The sequence below is a fragment of the Diplotaxodon limnothrissa genome, linkage group LG20, assembly GCF_057381915.1.
Source record: "Diplotaxodon limnothrissa isolate DT_005_m linkage group LG20, D_limnothrissa_male_GT1.1, whole genome shotgun sequence".
NCBI classification, from domain to species: domain Eukaryota; kingdom Metazoa; phylum Chordata; class Actinopteri; order Cichliformes; family Cichlidae; genus Diplotaxodon; species Diplotaxodon limnothrissa.
In genome coordinates this window covers 34,859,247-34,874,037 of record NC_140615.1, presented here as the reverse complement: position 1 = coordinate 34,874,037, position 14,791 = coordinate 34,859,247, and the positions used below count along the sequence as shown (strand labels likewise).

The window sequence follows — 14,791 nt, the reverse complement described above, 5'->3', positions numbered from 1 at the left end:
CTCATGACTTCATGCAATACATTTATTTCATGAAGTCAAAATTTTTCTTCAAGCCTGAACATGTGGCTGCTTTTGCTTCAGCCTGTATTTCTTTTGTAAGGTTTATCCTGCCCTGTAATCAGGATATTTGCTCTCAGTCTCTCCGTTTCTGTGTTGCCAGCTTTACATGCAGCGATCTCTATTTTGACTTCATGCCGTTCAGAGAGTGCAGATGTCCTTTTAAACGAAGCTGTGATGGGGGTTAGTGTTGGTACACAGAGCCTCTATAACATATGAGACAAACGCTGCTGTGATGCTCACTCGTCTCCAGCTGCTTTGCTTCTGTTTGTTATGGACTGCAGTTAAAGGCTGTCTCACTCTGACGATTGCAGTTTTTGCATTCGCTCCAGTTTTTGGAATAAAACGTGTCAGAAGGGAAAACCGTTTCTCTTTTGCACGCGCTGCATGTTCATGGGCTGCATTATCTGAAACGAGCAGCAACACAACTGAAAACCACAGACGACACTGACCTGGTTAATAATAGGAAGAAACATGAAGCGCTGACTGTAAGACTGCAGTTTACAGAAAGGACATCAGAATGTGTCTGTCACACTAAACATGGAGCATTAACAGATACTTAAAAGTTGCAGTTCTGCAATGATCATTTACATTTTTAGCACAGATATTCCTGGAAACTGAAACTTGAGCATCTGTTTAAAGTGAAGCGCAAACACATTCATGATGTTAACAGCAGGAACTCGCTGTGGCTACTGACTTCCTTTTTCTGCACTATTAACACTGCAGTTCCTGAGTGTCTGCTTATGAAATACCTTAGAAACACACATCGCTCAGTAGTTTTCTTTTCATTGTATCGTAAAGGGACAGATATTTAACCAAACTGAGGCCTCCAACAGGACGTCTGTTGAAGTCTGGTGTCAGGACACCAGTGGAAGATTTATAGGAGACTCATTCATGTGGACTTCATGTCCCTTTTCCAGCCTTTGTTGAAAGGAGGCTTCAGAAACACTTCCTGTTGAGCCTCAGTTGTTTTTGCACTTTGCCTTTTAGCATCACAGTCCTCAGACTTTATTTTATCACCAAGTAACAACAGTATATAATATTTTTCTACATTTAAAGTAACTTATTGTAATGATGTGTATTTAAAAACTGCCTGATAATAATTTATTACTAATAATCCTGTGGATGAAGAATCGTATCTCCTTTGAACCTGCAGGTGTTTTATCCTCTCACCAGATAATGTTGGAAACATGATTGTTCATCCTGAGATTTCCACGTTCTTCCACTCATCTTATTTTCCTTCGTGTGTTTATGGACTTGAGTTTTATAGATGTCAGAGCAGGAGAGCCGAATGAGTTTGGACCAGGGTTCTGCTGTAAGACCCCAAAGAGTTTGGATACGATCCGTTTGGTTTTTGGAAAAGCCTAAAACTTTATCTGCTCCTACCATAGCTCTTGTTGTCCTGAATTAGCCAAAGTTTGTCTTTCTAACTCGCAGTTCATGTGCTTTTAAGACTGTGTTCACCCGTAAATGTTATTTTCTAATAAGACTGATCTGATCCCAGAGGCTTCGTGTTAATATCATGTGTAAGTGAGGTGTGTGACTGCAGCCGTGCATGTCGTGTGTGTGTTTAGTACACATGTGAAGAGCTGTGGGCAGACAGACTGCACAGCCAGTGTAACAAAGAAGAAGCAGTGAATGCTGCTTGTTAATTCAATTTGAAATCTTTGAGGTTTTTACATTTTACATTTCAATCCATCATATTTTAATTAATTTACAAACAGGATGTAAACAACACTGGAGTAGCATCAAGTGAGGGTTAGATGTGTTTATTTTTATATGAAGAATTATTTCACACATGGGCCTGGAGTCAACTTAGACTAACATGGAACCAATGTGACGTTCACTGTGACAAACGACCCAAATAAAATCAGTCTGCTCATTGAGTTTAACCAGCAAAAGCATTAAGATGTATAATTTGCTGATGAAGCAATCAGACGTTGGACTGCTCCAGTAAAGACGTGTTTTACAGACAGTGAGGAAGAATCCACACTCAGTGACTTGCTCTGAGATGCTTCAGTTCTTCATACGTACCTATCAGGATGTAGTAAACAGCAGCACTGATAAAGTCAGAAAAATGTTCAAAACTTCGGTCAACTTAAAGATAAGAATCTGCTTGAGAGTAGAAACGGCACGTGAGCTTCCAAAATCATCTTCTCTACATTAGAGATTTGTGATATTGACTCTATGCAGCTTTTATTCTGTCATCCTCCTCTTCCTCCGTTTGTTTACCTCTAATGTGCCACAATAAAATTTTTTACCTGTCACTGTTATTTAAATGTCACATTAACATTTTGTATTTAGTTTGAGTGCTTACTATCATTTTATTATTCTTTGAGCACTGCGGTGCTGTAAAGGGAAATATTTACCAAGTGTTTGTTTTTGTTTATATTTACCTTTTTTACCTTCTAAGTTCTCTGTTAACTTAAAAAAAATTGTAATTTTTGTTGACAACACAGACGAAGCACGCAGCAGTTCAGCAGCGTTGCAGTCGAGGCGTCACATAAGTTAAAGCCACAGAAATATTTTTGTTGCTACTTTTGCATAAATACATTTAATGATCCAACACAGTTGAAATAAAGAGGCGAGACTAGTTAAGACGTGTTGCATTGAATTGATTTGCAACTAAGGTAAATATTCTTTGTATGAGGAAGCTGAGCTCAAATACTTCCACTGCACAAGTGAAGGAAATGTGTGTATTGTAATATTTATAAGATATTTTGTAAAGGATAAAGACCATACACTGTTAAAATGCCAATGTTTATGTTTATTTTCATTAAAATATGTAAATTACTGCATCTCTTCATTTTTTTGTTGTTGTTTAGGTATAAAGTTGATGTTAATTTGTTACAGTTAATTATTTAAAGAACAAGTATGTAAAGGAAAAACAGTCAAAACACTGATACATGTGCAACAATAACTTTATACATTGTGATTCCACGGCAGCTAAATATTTCAATATATATCTCCAACTACCACATGGAAGCTCATGTCGGGCATCACAGTGGCTAACATGAACGGGGCACAGAAATGACTTGGCAAGTATACCGGAGGAGTGAAACACCAGCTACTGGTGGACGAAACAGTCGCCTAAGACTGCAAGACCAGGCTCACCAACCTGTGCACTGCCTGGATTAACTACAAGAAGGCCTATGACTGGATGCCCCACAGCTGGATCCTGGACTGCCTAGAGTTGTACAAGATCAACAGGAACTCAATGGGGATGTGGCGTACAACACTGGAGGCCTACTTCAAGCCAATAGCATGTTACCATAAAGTGTGGGATCTACCAAGGAGATGCTCTGTCCCCACTGCTGTTCTGCATAGGCCTGAACCCTCTCAGTGAGATCATTGACAAGACTGGCTACGGATACCGACTACAGAACGGAGCAATTGTCAGCCCATCTTCTACATGGATAACATCAAGCTGTATGAGTGAATGAGACATCGATTCACTGATGCACTACCAGAGGGCAACACTGCAAACATCGAGGACAGCTACAAGTATTTGGGAATCCCACAACCAAATGGAAACAGTGGAGAGGCCGCTAGGAAAGCTGCAACCACCAAGTACCTGCAGAGGGTCAGGCAAGTCCTGAGGAGTCAGCTGACCGGTAAGAACAAGATCCGGGCTATCGACACCTACGCCTTGCCCGTGATCAGGTGCAGGCTGTGTAAAGATCCCCCTGAGACAATCCAGCACATAACAGCAGGGTGTAAGATGCTAGCAGGAAGTGAATACATGGAATGCCATTACCAAGCCGGAATAGTATACAGGAACATCTGTATGGCCTGAAAGTCCTGAGGTCAAAATGGAAGATGCCCCCCTAGGGTGGTGGAGAATGACTGAGCTAAGATCCTGTGGGATTTCCAGATACAGACAGACAAATGGGGATGGCCGGAAAGAAAAGTGGTGGACAAGCAGAGAAAGACGGCCATAGTGATAGATGTAGCAATATGACAGCAACATCAGGAAGAAGGAACACGAGAAGTATTAAGGGCTCAGAGAAGAACTCGAGAAGATGTGGAGGGTGAAGGTAACGGTGGTCCCAGTGGTAATCGGAGCGCTCGGTGCAGTGACTCCCAAGCTAGGAGTGGCTCCACCAGACCCCAGGAACAACATCCGAGATCTCTGTCCAGAAGAGCGCAGTCCTGGAACAGCAAAGATGGATCTGCGTAGGACCCTCAAGCTCCGAGGCCTCTGGTAGAGGACCGCCCGCCTTATATCCAGTTGTTTTTTCAACTTTGTGTGATTTTTAAGCTTCGGAATGGAAATGAGGGAGCAATATAAAACTATCCTCTCATGCATGAAAAATTAGCTATAATAACCTGTTTTTTGTCCTCCGTACAGAAGGCTGAAAATCTATTTCTGCTATATTTGGGTCTGCTATGACTGACTTGTGAAGAGTGAAACAATCGGTCATAGTAACACCACATGAAGTAGTTTATTTATCTGCATGCTGTGGCTTTTCTCAGCTAAACGTCATCTGAAAGAGGTGAAATGTCCGGGCTGACCTAATCACTCTGCAACATTCATCCTCACACAGCGGTCTGTACATTAACTTTCTGCAGTCTCAACTGCTAAATGCAATGATGGAATACTCCAAAGACGAGTACAGAAGGCTGGAAGTCTTCAAAATGCACAGTTCTCTTCTTATTGGATCTGTGCTGTAGCATCATACCATAATGCTAACATGTGCTATTATAACTGTGGTATTGCAACATTCTTTAGTTCAATGTTAAGCTAAAATAAAAGTCACTTTATCCCGAGGCTGACTCCACGTTTAACTTCAAAACATGTCAAAAGCAGAAAAATAAATAAACTTTTGTATCAGTTGTGTTGAGCTGTTGTCCACTGAGAGAGTTAAGACTTCATCCATAGCTTAAGTCCTGATGTAGTTCATACTGATGTAACAGTAGAGTACAGAGGAGGTGAAGCATCTTTGGTGTGGTTGGTGGTGCTGAGGTCCTCTGAAGACTTGGAGTAGACGACATCAGCTGTGTTACCACAGGGGGCGCCGTTTGTGTCAGGACTGTGGGAAAAATCCACCTCAGTGTAATAGAGACTATGCGAGTTGTCTTCAACCTGGGATACAAAAGTGAGATCAAACTTTAGAATTTGAGTTTGTTGTCTGAGAACAGATGAATTACTTCACTACACAAACAGTTGCCTGCTTTATGGCCTCAGCTTAGAATCACAACACAGTTTTACTCACGTTGTTCTGAGCAGAGGTGACGAGGCAGTAGATGCCTCCGCTTTCATCTCCACCTGAACGGGGACCTTTGGCGTAATCATAAACTGAAGACACTTTTACAGGAGGTGACCTGCTCGCTACGTCACCCTCTCTGATCTCTTCATACAACCTGTCGGCCTGCAGCAGGAGAATAAACCAGCTGACAGATGCAAAGCAAACAATAATGAAGCTGATGTGTGTCACAGGTCCTAAAACTCACCTCTGTGTCCGTTTCCACAGGAGGTCCTGAAAAACATGCAGCTCAGAAAATAAACGTCTGTCTTTAAGACACATAACAGGAAGAAGAACCCGAGGAACTAAACTCAGGAACGATATGAAGAACTTCATATGAACTACAGTTAAATAAGACACATGACTGATAAAGAATCAAAACTATGTCAATCAAATCTGCTACCACCAGTTTCTGTTGTGAGTCATAAATGAACATCCGGTGCTCTTTTTACAAACAGACTGAACTTCAAAGGTGAAAACAGTGTGACAGAAACGTCACACCTGACTTAATTCATGCAAAATGAGACATTCTGAGCTGAGACAGATCAACCATGGTGCCATGTTTCCCTGTGTTTTGTGGTTATTTGATAAAACTGTAATTTTGAAGGATTATTTTTGAACATATCCAAGTGAGACTGTGTTGGTGATCGTCACCATCCGATCAGTAACACCTTTCAGTCCAACGGTCTGTTTTCACAGCAGCTCTGTCAGTCTGAGATTATCTGGTGTTACCATGACGTAGACACACTCTCATCGTGGTGACTGGATCAGAGTTACGCTGATTTTATACAAAAAAAGGTGGAAAACTGTGAAAGAGAAAAAATCTTTTCTATTTGGTTGTTGTGTTTAAATGGTGATAAAAAATTATACTTTGTCATCATAAACACCTTTTAAAGGCAGATTATTTACCAGTACACTGAATAAGGCAGCAGATTATAGCGTACATGCTACGTTTTGACATTTCTATTGTTTGACAGAATATTAAATCTGTGCCTCACCTCTGGGTTTAGTGGTCCTGCTCTTCATGTAGAAAATCAGCAGAGCTGCTGATAAGACGACGATCATAACGAGCAGAATCAGACCCACATAAATCAGAACATCTGCAGGAGTTTAACAGAGAAGATTTCTTTTACTCACAGTGTAACCATGTGGCCTGCAGGTCTGTTCATCTAGCAGTAAAGTTGTGCACATACAGAGTAACAAGTTGTGTTGCAGAAGGCAGAAATGTGCTGATCACAGTCTATATCTGTCTCATGCAGTGCTGCTGTGAGGAAGTCAGCCATGTCCTCTCTCAGCTGCTGTGGTGGAAACTTATTTCTCTTTATTTCTACAGTTTTTCTCTTTTACGTCACTAAAAGATCAGAGTGATTCATCCACAGCTCTTAATGTGTCATTCTTGTGTAGTTCACTCAGTAATGGATCTTCATCACATGTAAATCTGCATACATATAAAAAATCTATAACGTACCTGAACTTCCAGAGGAGGCTGATGAAGGTGTGGAGCTTCCTGAAGTTGAGCTTAAACTCTGTGCTGTTGGTGGTGTGGAGGCTGATGAGAGAAACACTGAAGCTGAAAAAGGTCTCAGAGTCCCGTTTGGTGTTGAAGTGGTTGAAGCTGTGAACAATGAAAGCATCAGAGTCATAATAAGACCACTTGAAGCAGTTTATATATCTGCATGTGACTGACGTGGTTATGGGCTGTTTGACAGCAGAACTGATGAAACTTGATGTTTCAGATAAATATAACATCTGTAGGTGATTTGAAGGAAAAGTAGCTGCTTTTGAGACGTGAAGCTTCTGTCACACCTTCAAAGACAAACACGACTGTTAGCAGAAACTCACCTTCTGTGACAATCAGCTCAAAATCATCGTTTCCATCTCGAACCAAAGTTCTCTCCAAAGAGCACCTGTACCGTCCTGAGTCAGACTGTTTCAGCTGTGTGATGCTCACATACAGAGTATATGACAGAGTATCTGTTTTTACACATTTAATGCTGTATCTGCCGTTCTGAGCTGCATCATCAGATGTTTCAACAAGAATGTTTCCATCTTCACATTTTTCCTTACAGAAGAGTTTCCTGCTTCCAGACAAATAAAAGTTGCACGCAACTGTGATGTTTCCTCCTTCCTCTGCTCTGTGAGGGAGAGTTTGTGCTTTGACCAAACCAGTGTTTCCATCCTGAAGTGCTGCTGAAAGGATGAACAATCTTTAGTTACAATCTTACTATAGATTAAATGTGACAGATGATTATTAATTTGAACTGATGACAGAAGTTCAGTTACGGTAACTTCATTTTTCTGTTTTTATTTGCAAACAGCAAACTTCCTGTTTTATACACAAACACAAAACATCTGATGTGGAAGATTCAGAGTTTAAGGTTGTGAAAAAGATTTATTATTATTAATCTTTGATGACATCATCATCATCACCATCATCTGTTTCTATGTTTGCATGTGAAATGAGTGTTTTACATCTGCTGCTAAACATCCAAACGTTTCAGTTCAAAAAGAAATGAAACACAGAGTGCTGTTTCATCAGTGCTGTAAGTCTGTCTCTCAAAGAGGAGGAAAAGTATTTGATTACAGATTCTGTCTACAACATAAAGTAGAAATTTGGGGGATCAAACTGGTGTGAAACAAAATAATAAAGTTTGTGGAAACATTTAAATTCCACATGTTTATACATTTCAAGGAGTTTTCTTATGCTTTCAATAAGCTGCATGTTTGATTCATTTCCAAACTTCACACTATGTTTAACCACAGAAACCAGTAACTATGACAGAGAAGAAGTGAGTTGTAAAACTGAGCGATTACCTACAAATGAAAATAAAATGGAGACAAATAAGACTTAGAACAGAGAAAGTGACAGAAATAAGAAGAGAACTTACTCACTGAGGAAGATGAAGCAGAGCAAAGTGTGTTTCATCTCAGAGCTCTGATGGTTTAATGCTGCTTCAGTTCTTCTTCACTTCAAACCAGGAACTTCTTACTTCTCTTAATGACGAGGTCACGCCTTCAAACCACACACACACACACACACACACACACTCCTTCTCTCTCACCAGTCGGGGTGAGTGATGCGATCCTAAATCCCGGCAGTCTGAGTGTGTGTGCAGGTCTGGATCCTGGAGGTCACGCTGGAAGGATCCATCTAGTGGAATCTCTGGACTCTCTTCATGGAGCTCATGGCTCAGTAAAACAGCTGACAGAGACACGGAGCATCGTTGATCACATGAAACCGGAACTTGTGCGATTTTAGCGGCTTCTCCCGAACATTCATCTGACTGTTAGGGGCCAGCTGATAAACTTCAACAGCTCTGACTCAAGGACAACTTTGATGGAGCTAAACTTCAGCAGACGAGACAGTTTCTGTCTCTAATCACGAGCATGTCAAGTTACCTGGAACAACGTGATGCAGAACTTCCTGTAAATTTCCAAAATAAAGGCTCCTGTTTGACTTAGCAGGAAGTGGAGCAGATAAAACTCTTTTTAGAAGACCAGTATGTATATTTAAATGGAAATAAATGGAAATAAAGAATAACTAGTTATTTAAGCCAGCCTGTTTCCAGCATGGTTATAAGAGGTGTTAGTTATAATACACTGTCAGTCCTGCAGATCAAACAGAACACTACAATCTTCCTAAAGACTATTTTCTACATCTAAAAATCAGCATAAAAGTTTTTTTTTTAACCTACATTTGTTTAAGTAAATGTAGAAAAGTAAAAAATGTTATTGTTTGCTGGCCTGACTCCTGTTTACCTGTCAGACCTTCTGCACCCAAACACTCCACAAAGGTCTCTCAGATCAGCTGACCAGTCACTCCTTGCTGTCCCCATGTCGAGACCGAAACACTGGGGGGACCGAGCTTTAGCTTCTGTGGCCACCAATTTATGGAATAATCTGCCCCAACACTTGAAATTTCTAAATCTCTTTTAAAAACGCACATTTTCTTCATGGTTTTTTAGGAGTATTACCAGAATCAACTTGTAGTAGGCTGCTCTCAATCTGTATTTTAAATTTGTTAATTTTATTTATTATATGAATAAAATAATCATGTATTTTACTAATGTTTTAATATTGAATATTTACTTATTTACTTTTTTCATTTATGTATTTATTTTATTGTTATTTAACTTAGCTTGTCTGTTTAATCTGTGGTTTTTAAACTTCTGTTTTTTATTGGAAAGCTTTGGACAAACATGTTATTTTTAAAGTCCTCTATAAATAAAGTTGGATTTGATTAATTAATCAGATATTTGTAGAAAAAGTGAGAAACAGATGAAAAGTCCATCATGACGTGTTTTTGAAATTAAAACTGAGCAGCAACAAATGAAGACTCGGGGATGGGAGACTGTCTGTGATCACAGGAAGACAAAGAAACAGTTCCTATTTTAATGGAAGGTTTTATTGCTTCAAGACATAAATTCACAAAACAGATTTGATCATAAGCAAATATTAAGCTTTTGTTGACACAATAAGAGCAGAACTGATAAATCCAGAATAAGTATAAACAATAATGATCACAGGCCAAACCCAGCTCTCGTTCACATTATATTTACTTTATTGTGTCAAATATTTATCAAATGTTTTTTCTGGCAAATAAAATATTTCAGACTTCTTTTAAATTTATTCTGATCATAACTTGAATCTTTTGACATTCAGACCTTCATCCAGTCTCTTCTGACACTTGAGCTGTGAAGGGAAATATTTACCAAGTGTTTATCTTCATTTTATTGTTTTTATATTAGAAAATATTTCCATGTTAAATTCTTTGTGTCTGATTTGACAACACAGACAGGTGACACAGCAGTTTAGCTGAGTTCCAGTGGTTTAGTTTAAATACACATCATCATAAATAGTTGAGCACATGCAAAATCAGCCACCTGGAGCGTTTTTGATGACTACATCTAAGGACCTCCCTCCAAGAACAGCCTACCTGCTGGCTGATCTAATAACTCTCCATACTCCCTCCTATATGCATCATTTTGTGCAGCTCTCTCACTGAATCTGTCCGACAGAATCACTATAGCAAGAATAGTTTCTCAAACTGGGAAATATTCCAGTTTGAGAAAATGAAAAACAGAATCAATTATCTGTTAAACTAAATTATAAGCAGCTGCAATTAAAAAGCTTTAAACTGAGGCTGATTGTTTGTCTGCAGGTGATAAACGTCATAAACTGTTTTAGTCACTGAGGTTCCATCAACAGCATCACTGCTGGTGTTTTTCAGCAGCAGAGGAGATCTGTGGTGTGGTTGGCAGGGCTGGCATGCGCCTGAAGCCTGGAGGAGACGACATCAGCTGCATCACCACTGGGGGGCGCTGTTGGTGGTGGGAATATGTGAAGTAAACTTCAGCGTAATCAACTCCATTCATGTCATCGTTAGCCTGACATCAAACTTCAGACTCTAAATTAAATGATAAAGTTACCCTCAGCCTGTGCATGAAGCAGAAATGAACAAAATAATGAAAATATCCAAAACACTAACAACTGTACCACAAATAACAACAATCATCATCATCTCTAATAACAAATTAAAGATTTTATTATTGGACTGTTTTAACTAGCTGTACCTAATAAACTGGGAGCAGAGAGTCTGCATTGACTTTGTGCATTCCTCATCATTAATATTAGCTGGTAGAAAGAGATGCTATAGTAAAAATCAAAGAGCCTAAAATCAGACCACAGTTTTACTTTGTTGTGAGCAGAGGTGGAGAGGCTGCCGAGGTCTGTGTCTCCATCTCCATCTGGCTGAAGGCTTTTGGTGTAGCGTACACTGAACACACTCCTGCAGGAGGTGAACTGCTCTGTCTGTCCTCCTCTCTGATCTCTTCACACAACTGGTTGTCCTGCAGAAGGAGATCAAACCAGCTGCTTGATACAAATCAAGCTGTGATGAAGCTCAGCTGTCTCACAATTCCTAAAACTCACCTGTGTGATGTCAGCACGCTCAGATTCCACAGGAGGTCCTGAAAAAACATCAGAAGATAAACATCAGTCTTTAAGACGTGTTCACCAAGTAGAACCTGAGGAAGTAAACTCAGGATCGACGATGATAACTGGCAGTAATCAGTTACTGATGCATGTGCCGCCAATATGAACCACAACAACAGCAAACTAAGAACAGTTCCTGTATATTTTTATTTGATCTTATTAAAGATCATTTTAGTTAATTCACTACTTTAAGCTTTTAGTTTAGTTTTAGTTAACTCTAATAAGCTTGATGGACACACTTTTATCAGGCCGACTGTTACAGAAGAATTAAACAAACTTTGTACAAACTGTGATTATTTTGTTGAGGAAGAATCTCTGTGCCAGGCTCTGTTTGGCTTTTCTGTATATAAAATGATGAAAATGATATTTTCCTACTAAATAAACTGCATCTGTTGACAGACAGAAGCTGATTTCAGGCGTTTTCTTTGCATTTTTCTTGTCTGACTCCTGTTGTTAGCACATAAATCTGTTTCCACTGTGACATGATGAGTAATTTCCTACAATGTGTACTCTTAAATGTTTACTATTCAAACTTGTTCACTGAGGTATTAGACTCCAGGAAATGACTGTGCATTAGTGTGATGAGCTCTGAAGTGATGACAACACTGTTGTCATGTGTTTCCTGTAGCCTCACCTCTGGGTTTAGTGGCTCTGCTCTTCATCAGCAAAGATGCTAAAAAGATGCTGATGACAACGACCACAATCAGACGCACATAAAGCGGCACACCTGCAGAGAAGATTTATTTTACTCACACAGTGTAAACAGTTGTTACAGCAGTGGTGGTGTAACAACTGACCACAGGCGTTTCCTCTCATAATTGTGGGCGGGGCATATAAAGAGGAAAAGCTGTGCTGTTGGGCCGTTTGAGGCAGTGTGTGCGGTCGTCATCGTGTTACTCCTGTAGAGTCCTGAGTTGTTGTCTTTTTAAATTTTTTATTGTGCATGAAATTATTTAATGAAGTAGTTACTCAGAAGCACAGAAAGTTTTTATACTTTCACCAAGTTTTCTGTGTTAAGTTCCTGCTGTTGTACTTTCTGCTAAAACTTAAGCAGCTCCTCATTCTGCTTCAAACCCTCAGTAACAACTACAGCTCCCACAATGCTTTCCTCTGTCTGTGTCTGTTACACTGACACTTGTGAAAACGCTCTGAAACCAAACAGCGACTAATCACAGTCTATATCTGTCATCTAGCACAGATCTCATGTAGTGCTGCTGTGAGGAAGTCAGCCATGTCCTCTCTCAGCTGCTGTGGTGGAAACTTATTTCTCTTTATTTCTACAGTTTTTCTCTTTTACGTCACTAAAAGATCAGAGTGATTCATCCACAGCTCTTAATGTGTCATTCTTGTGTAGTTCACTCAGTAATGGATCTTCATCACATGTAAATCTGCATACATCTAAAAATCTATAACGTACCTGAACTTCCAGAGGAGGCTGATGAAGGTGTGGAGCTTCCTGAAGTTGAGCTTAAACTCTGTGCTGTTGGTGGTGTGGAGGCTGATGAGAGAAACACTGAAGCTGAAAAAGGTCTCAGAGTCCCGTTTGGTGTTGAAGTGGTTGAAGCTGTGAACAATGAAACCATCAGAGTCATAATAAGACCACTTGAAGCAGTTTATATATCTGCATGTGACTGACATGGTTATGGGCTGTTTGACAGCAGAACTGATGAAACTTGATGTTTCAGATAAATATAACATCTGTAGGTGATTTGAAGGAAAAGTAGCTGCTTTTGAGACGTGAAGCTTCTGTCACACCTTCAAAGACAAACACGACTGTTAGCAGAAACTCACCTTCTGTGACAATCAGCTCAAAATCAGAGTTTCCAACTGTCCACCAGCGTTCGTCCAAAGAGCACCTGTACCGTCCTGAGTCAGACTGTTTCAGCTGTGTGATGCTCACATACAGAGTATATGACAGAGTATCTGTTTTTACACATTTAATGCTGTATCTGCCGTTCTGAGCTGCATCATCAGATGTTTCAACAAGAATGTTTCCATCTTCACATTTTTTCTTACAGAAGAGTTTCCTGCTTACAGAAAAATAAAAGTTGCATTTAACTGTGATGTTTCCTCCTTCCTCTGCTCTGTGAGGGAGAGTTTGTGCTTTGACCAAACCAGTGTTTCCATCCTGAAGTGCTGCTGAAAGGATGAACAATCTTTAGTTACAATCTTACTATAGATTAAATGTGACAGATGATTATGAATTTGAACTGATCACAGAAGTTCAGTTAACTTCATTTTTCTGTTTTTATTTGCAAACAGCAAACTTCCTGTTTTATACACAAACACAAAACATCTGATGTGGAAGATTCAGAGTTTAAGGTTGTGAAAAAGATTTATTATTATTAATCTTTGATGACATCATCATCATCACCACCATCATCTGTTTCTATGTTTGCATGTGAAATGAGTGTTTTACATCTGCTGCTAAACATCCAAACGTTTCAGTTCAAAAAGAAATGAAACACAGAGTGCTGTTTCATCAGTGTTGTAAGTCTGTCTCTCAAAGAGGAGGAAAAGTATTTGATTACAGATTCTGTGTACAACATAAAGTAGAAATTTGGGGGATCAAACTGGTGTGAAACAAAAAAATTTGCAAACTGCAAGAAACAAGTTTGTGGAAACATTTAAATTTCACATGTTTATACATTTCAAGGAGTTTTCTTATGCTTTCAATAAGCTGCATGTTTGATTCATTTCCAAACTTCACACTATGTTTAACCACAGAAACCAGTAACTATGACAGAGAAGAAGTGAGTTGTAAAACTGAGCGATTACCTACAAATGAAAATAAAATGGAGACAAATAAAAGTTAGAACAGAGAAAGTGACAGAAATAAGAAGAGAATTTACTCACTGAGGAAGATGAAGCAGAGCAAAGTGAGTTTCATCTCAGAGCTCTGATGGTTTAATGCTGCTTCAGTTCGTCTTCACTTCAAACCAGGAACTTCTTACTTCTCTTAATGACGAGGTCACGCCTTCAAACCACACACACACACACACACTCCTTCTCTCTCACCAGTCGGGGTGAGTGATGCGATCCTAAATCCCTGCAGTCTGAGTGTGTGTGCAGGTCTGGATCCTGGAGGTCACGCTGGAAGGATCCATCTAGTGGAATCTCTGGACTCTCTTCATGGAGCTCATGGCTCAGTAAAACAGCTGACAGAGACACGGAGCATCGTTGATCACATGAAACCGGAACTTGTGCGATTTTAGCGGCTTCTCCCGAACATTCATCTGACTGTTAGGGGCCAGCTGATAAACGTCAACAGCTCTGACTCAAGGACAACTTTGATGGAGCTAAACTTCAGCAGACGAGACAGTTTCTGTCTCTAATCACGAGCATGTCAAGTTACCTGGAACAACGTGATGCAGAACTTCCTTTAAATTTCCAAAATAAAGGCTCCTGTTTGACTTAGCAGGAAGTGGAGCAGATAAAACTCTTTTTAGAAGACAAGTATGAATATTTAAATGGAAATAAATGGAAATAAAGAA

The 14,791-nt window shown here is 39.7% G+C and overlaps 1 protein-coding gene across 3 annotated transcripts; it reads right to left on the bottom strand.

Moving 5' to 3' along the window:
* Positions 1-4,957: 4,957 nt before the first annotated feature.
* On the bottom strand, positions 4,958-14,187 carry LOC146611358 (uncharacterized). Of its 3 annotated transcripts, XM_085344817.1 has the most exons (9): positions 14,154-14,187; positions 13,089-13,436; positions 12,721-12,861; positions 8,626-8,646; positions 6,772-6,834; positions 6,302-6,403; positions 5,512-5,537; positions 5,270-5,429; positions 4,958-5,136 (listed from the first exon to the last, which is right to left on the bottom strand). In XM_085344817.1, exons 1-9 carry the CDS (start codon positions 14,185-14,187, stop codon positions 4,958-4,960), a joined length of 1,074 nt encoding a protein of 357 aa, XP_085200943.1. The 3 variants fall into 3 exon arrangements, with proteins under 3 accessions (XP_085200943.1, XP_085200944.1, XP_085200945.1); XM_085344818.1 differs by lacking the exons at positions 8,626-8,646; positions 12,721-12,861; positions 13,089-13,436; positions 14,154-14,187 and adding exons at positions 7,146-7,493; positions 8,196-8,229 and having other exon boundaries at positions 4,958-5,143; positions 5,274-5,429; positions 6,772-6,918; XM_085344819.1 differs by lacking the exons at positions 5,270-5,429; positions 8,626-8,646; positions 12,721-12,861; positions 13,089-13,436; positions 14,154-14,187 and adding exons at positions 7,146-7,493; positions 8,196-8,229 and having other exon boundaries at positions 5,508-5,537; positions 6,772-6,918.
* Positions 14,188-14,791: the final 604 nt, after the last annotated feature.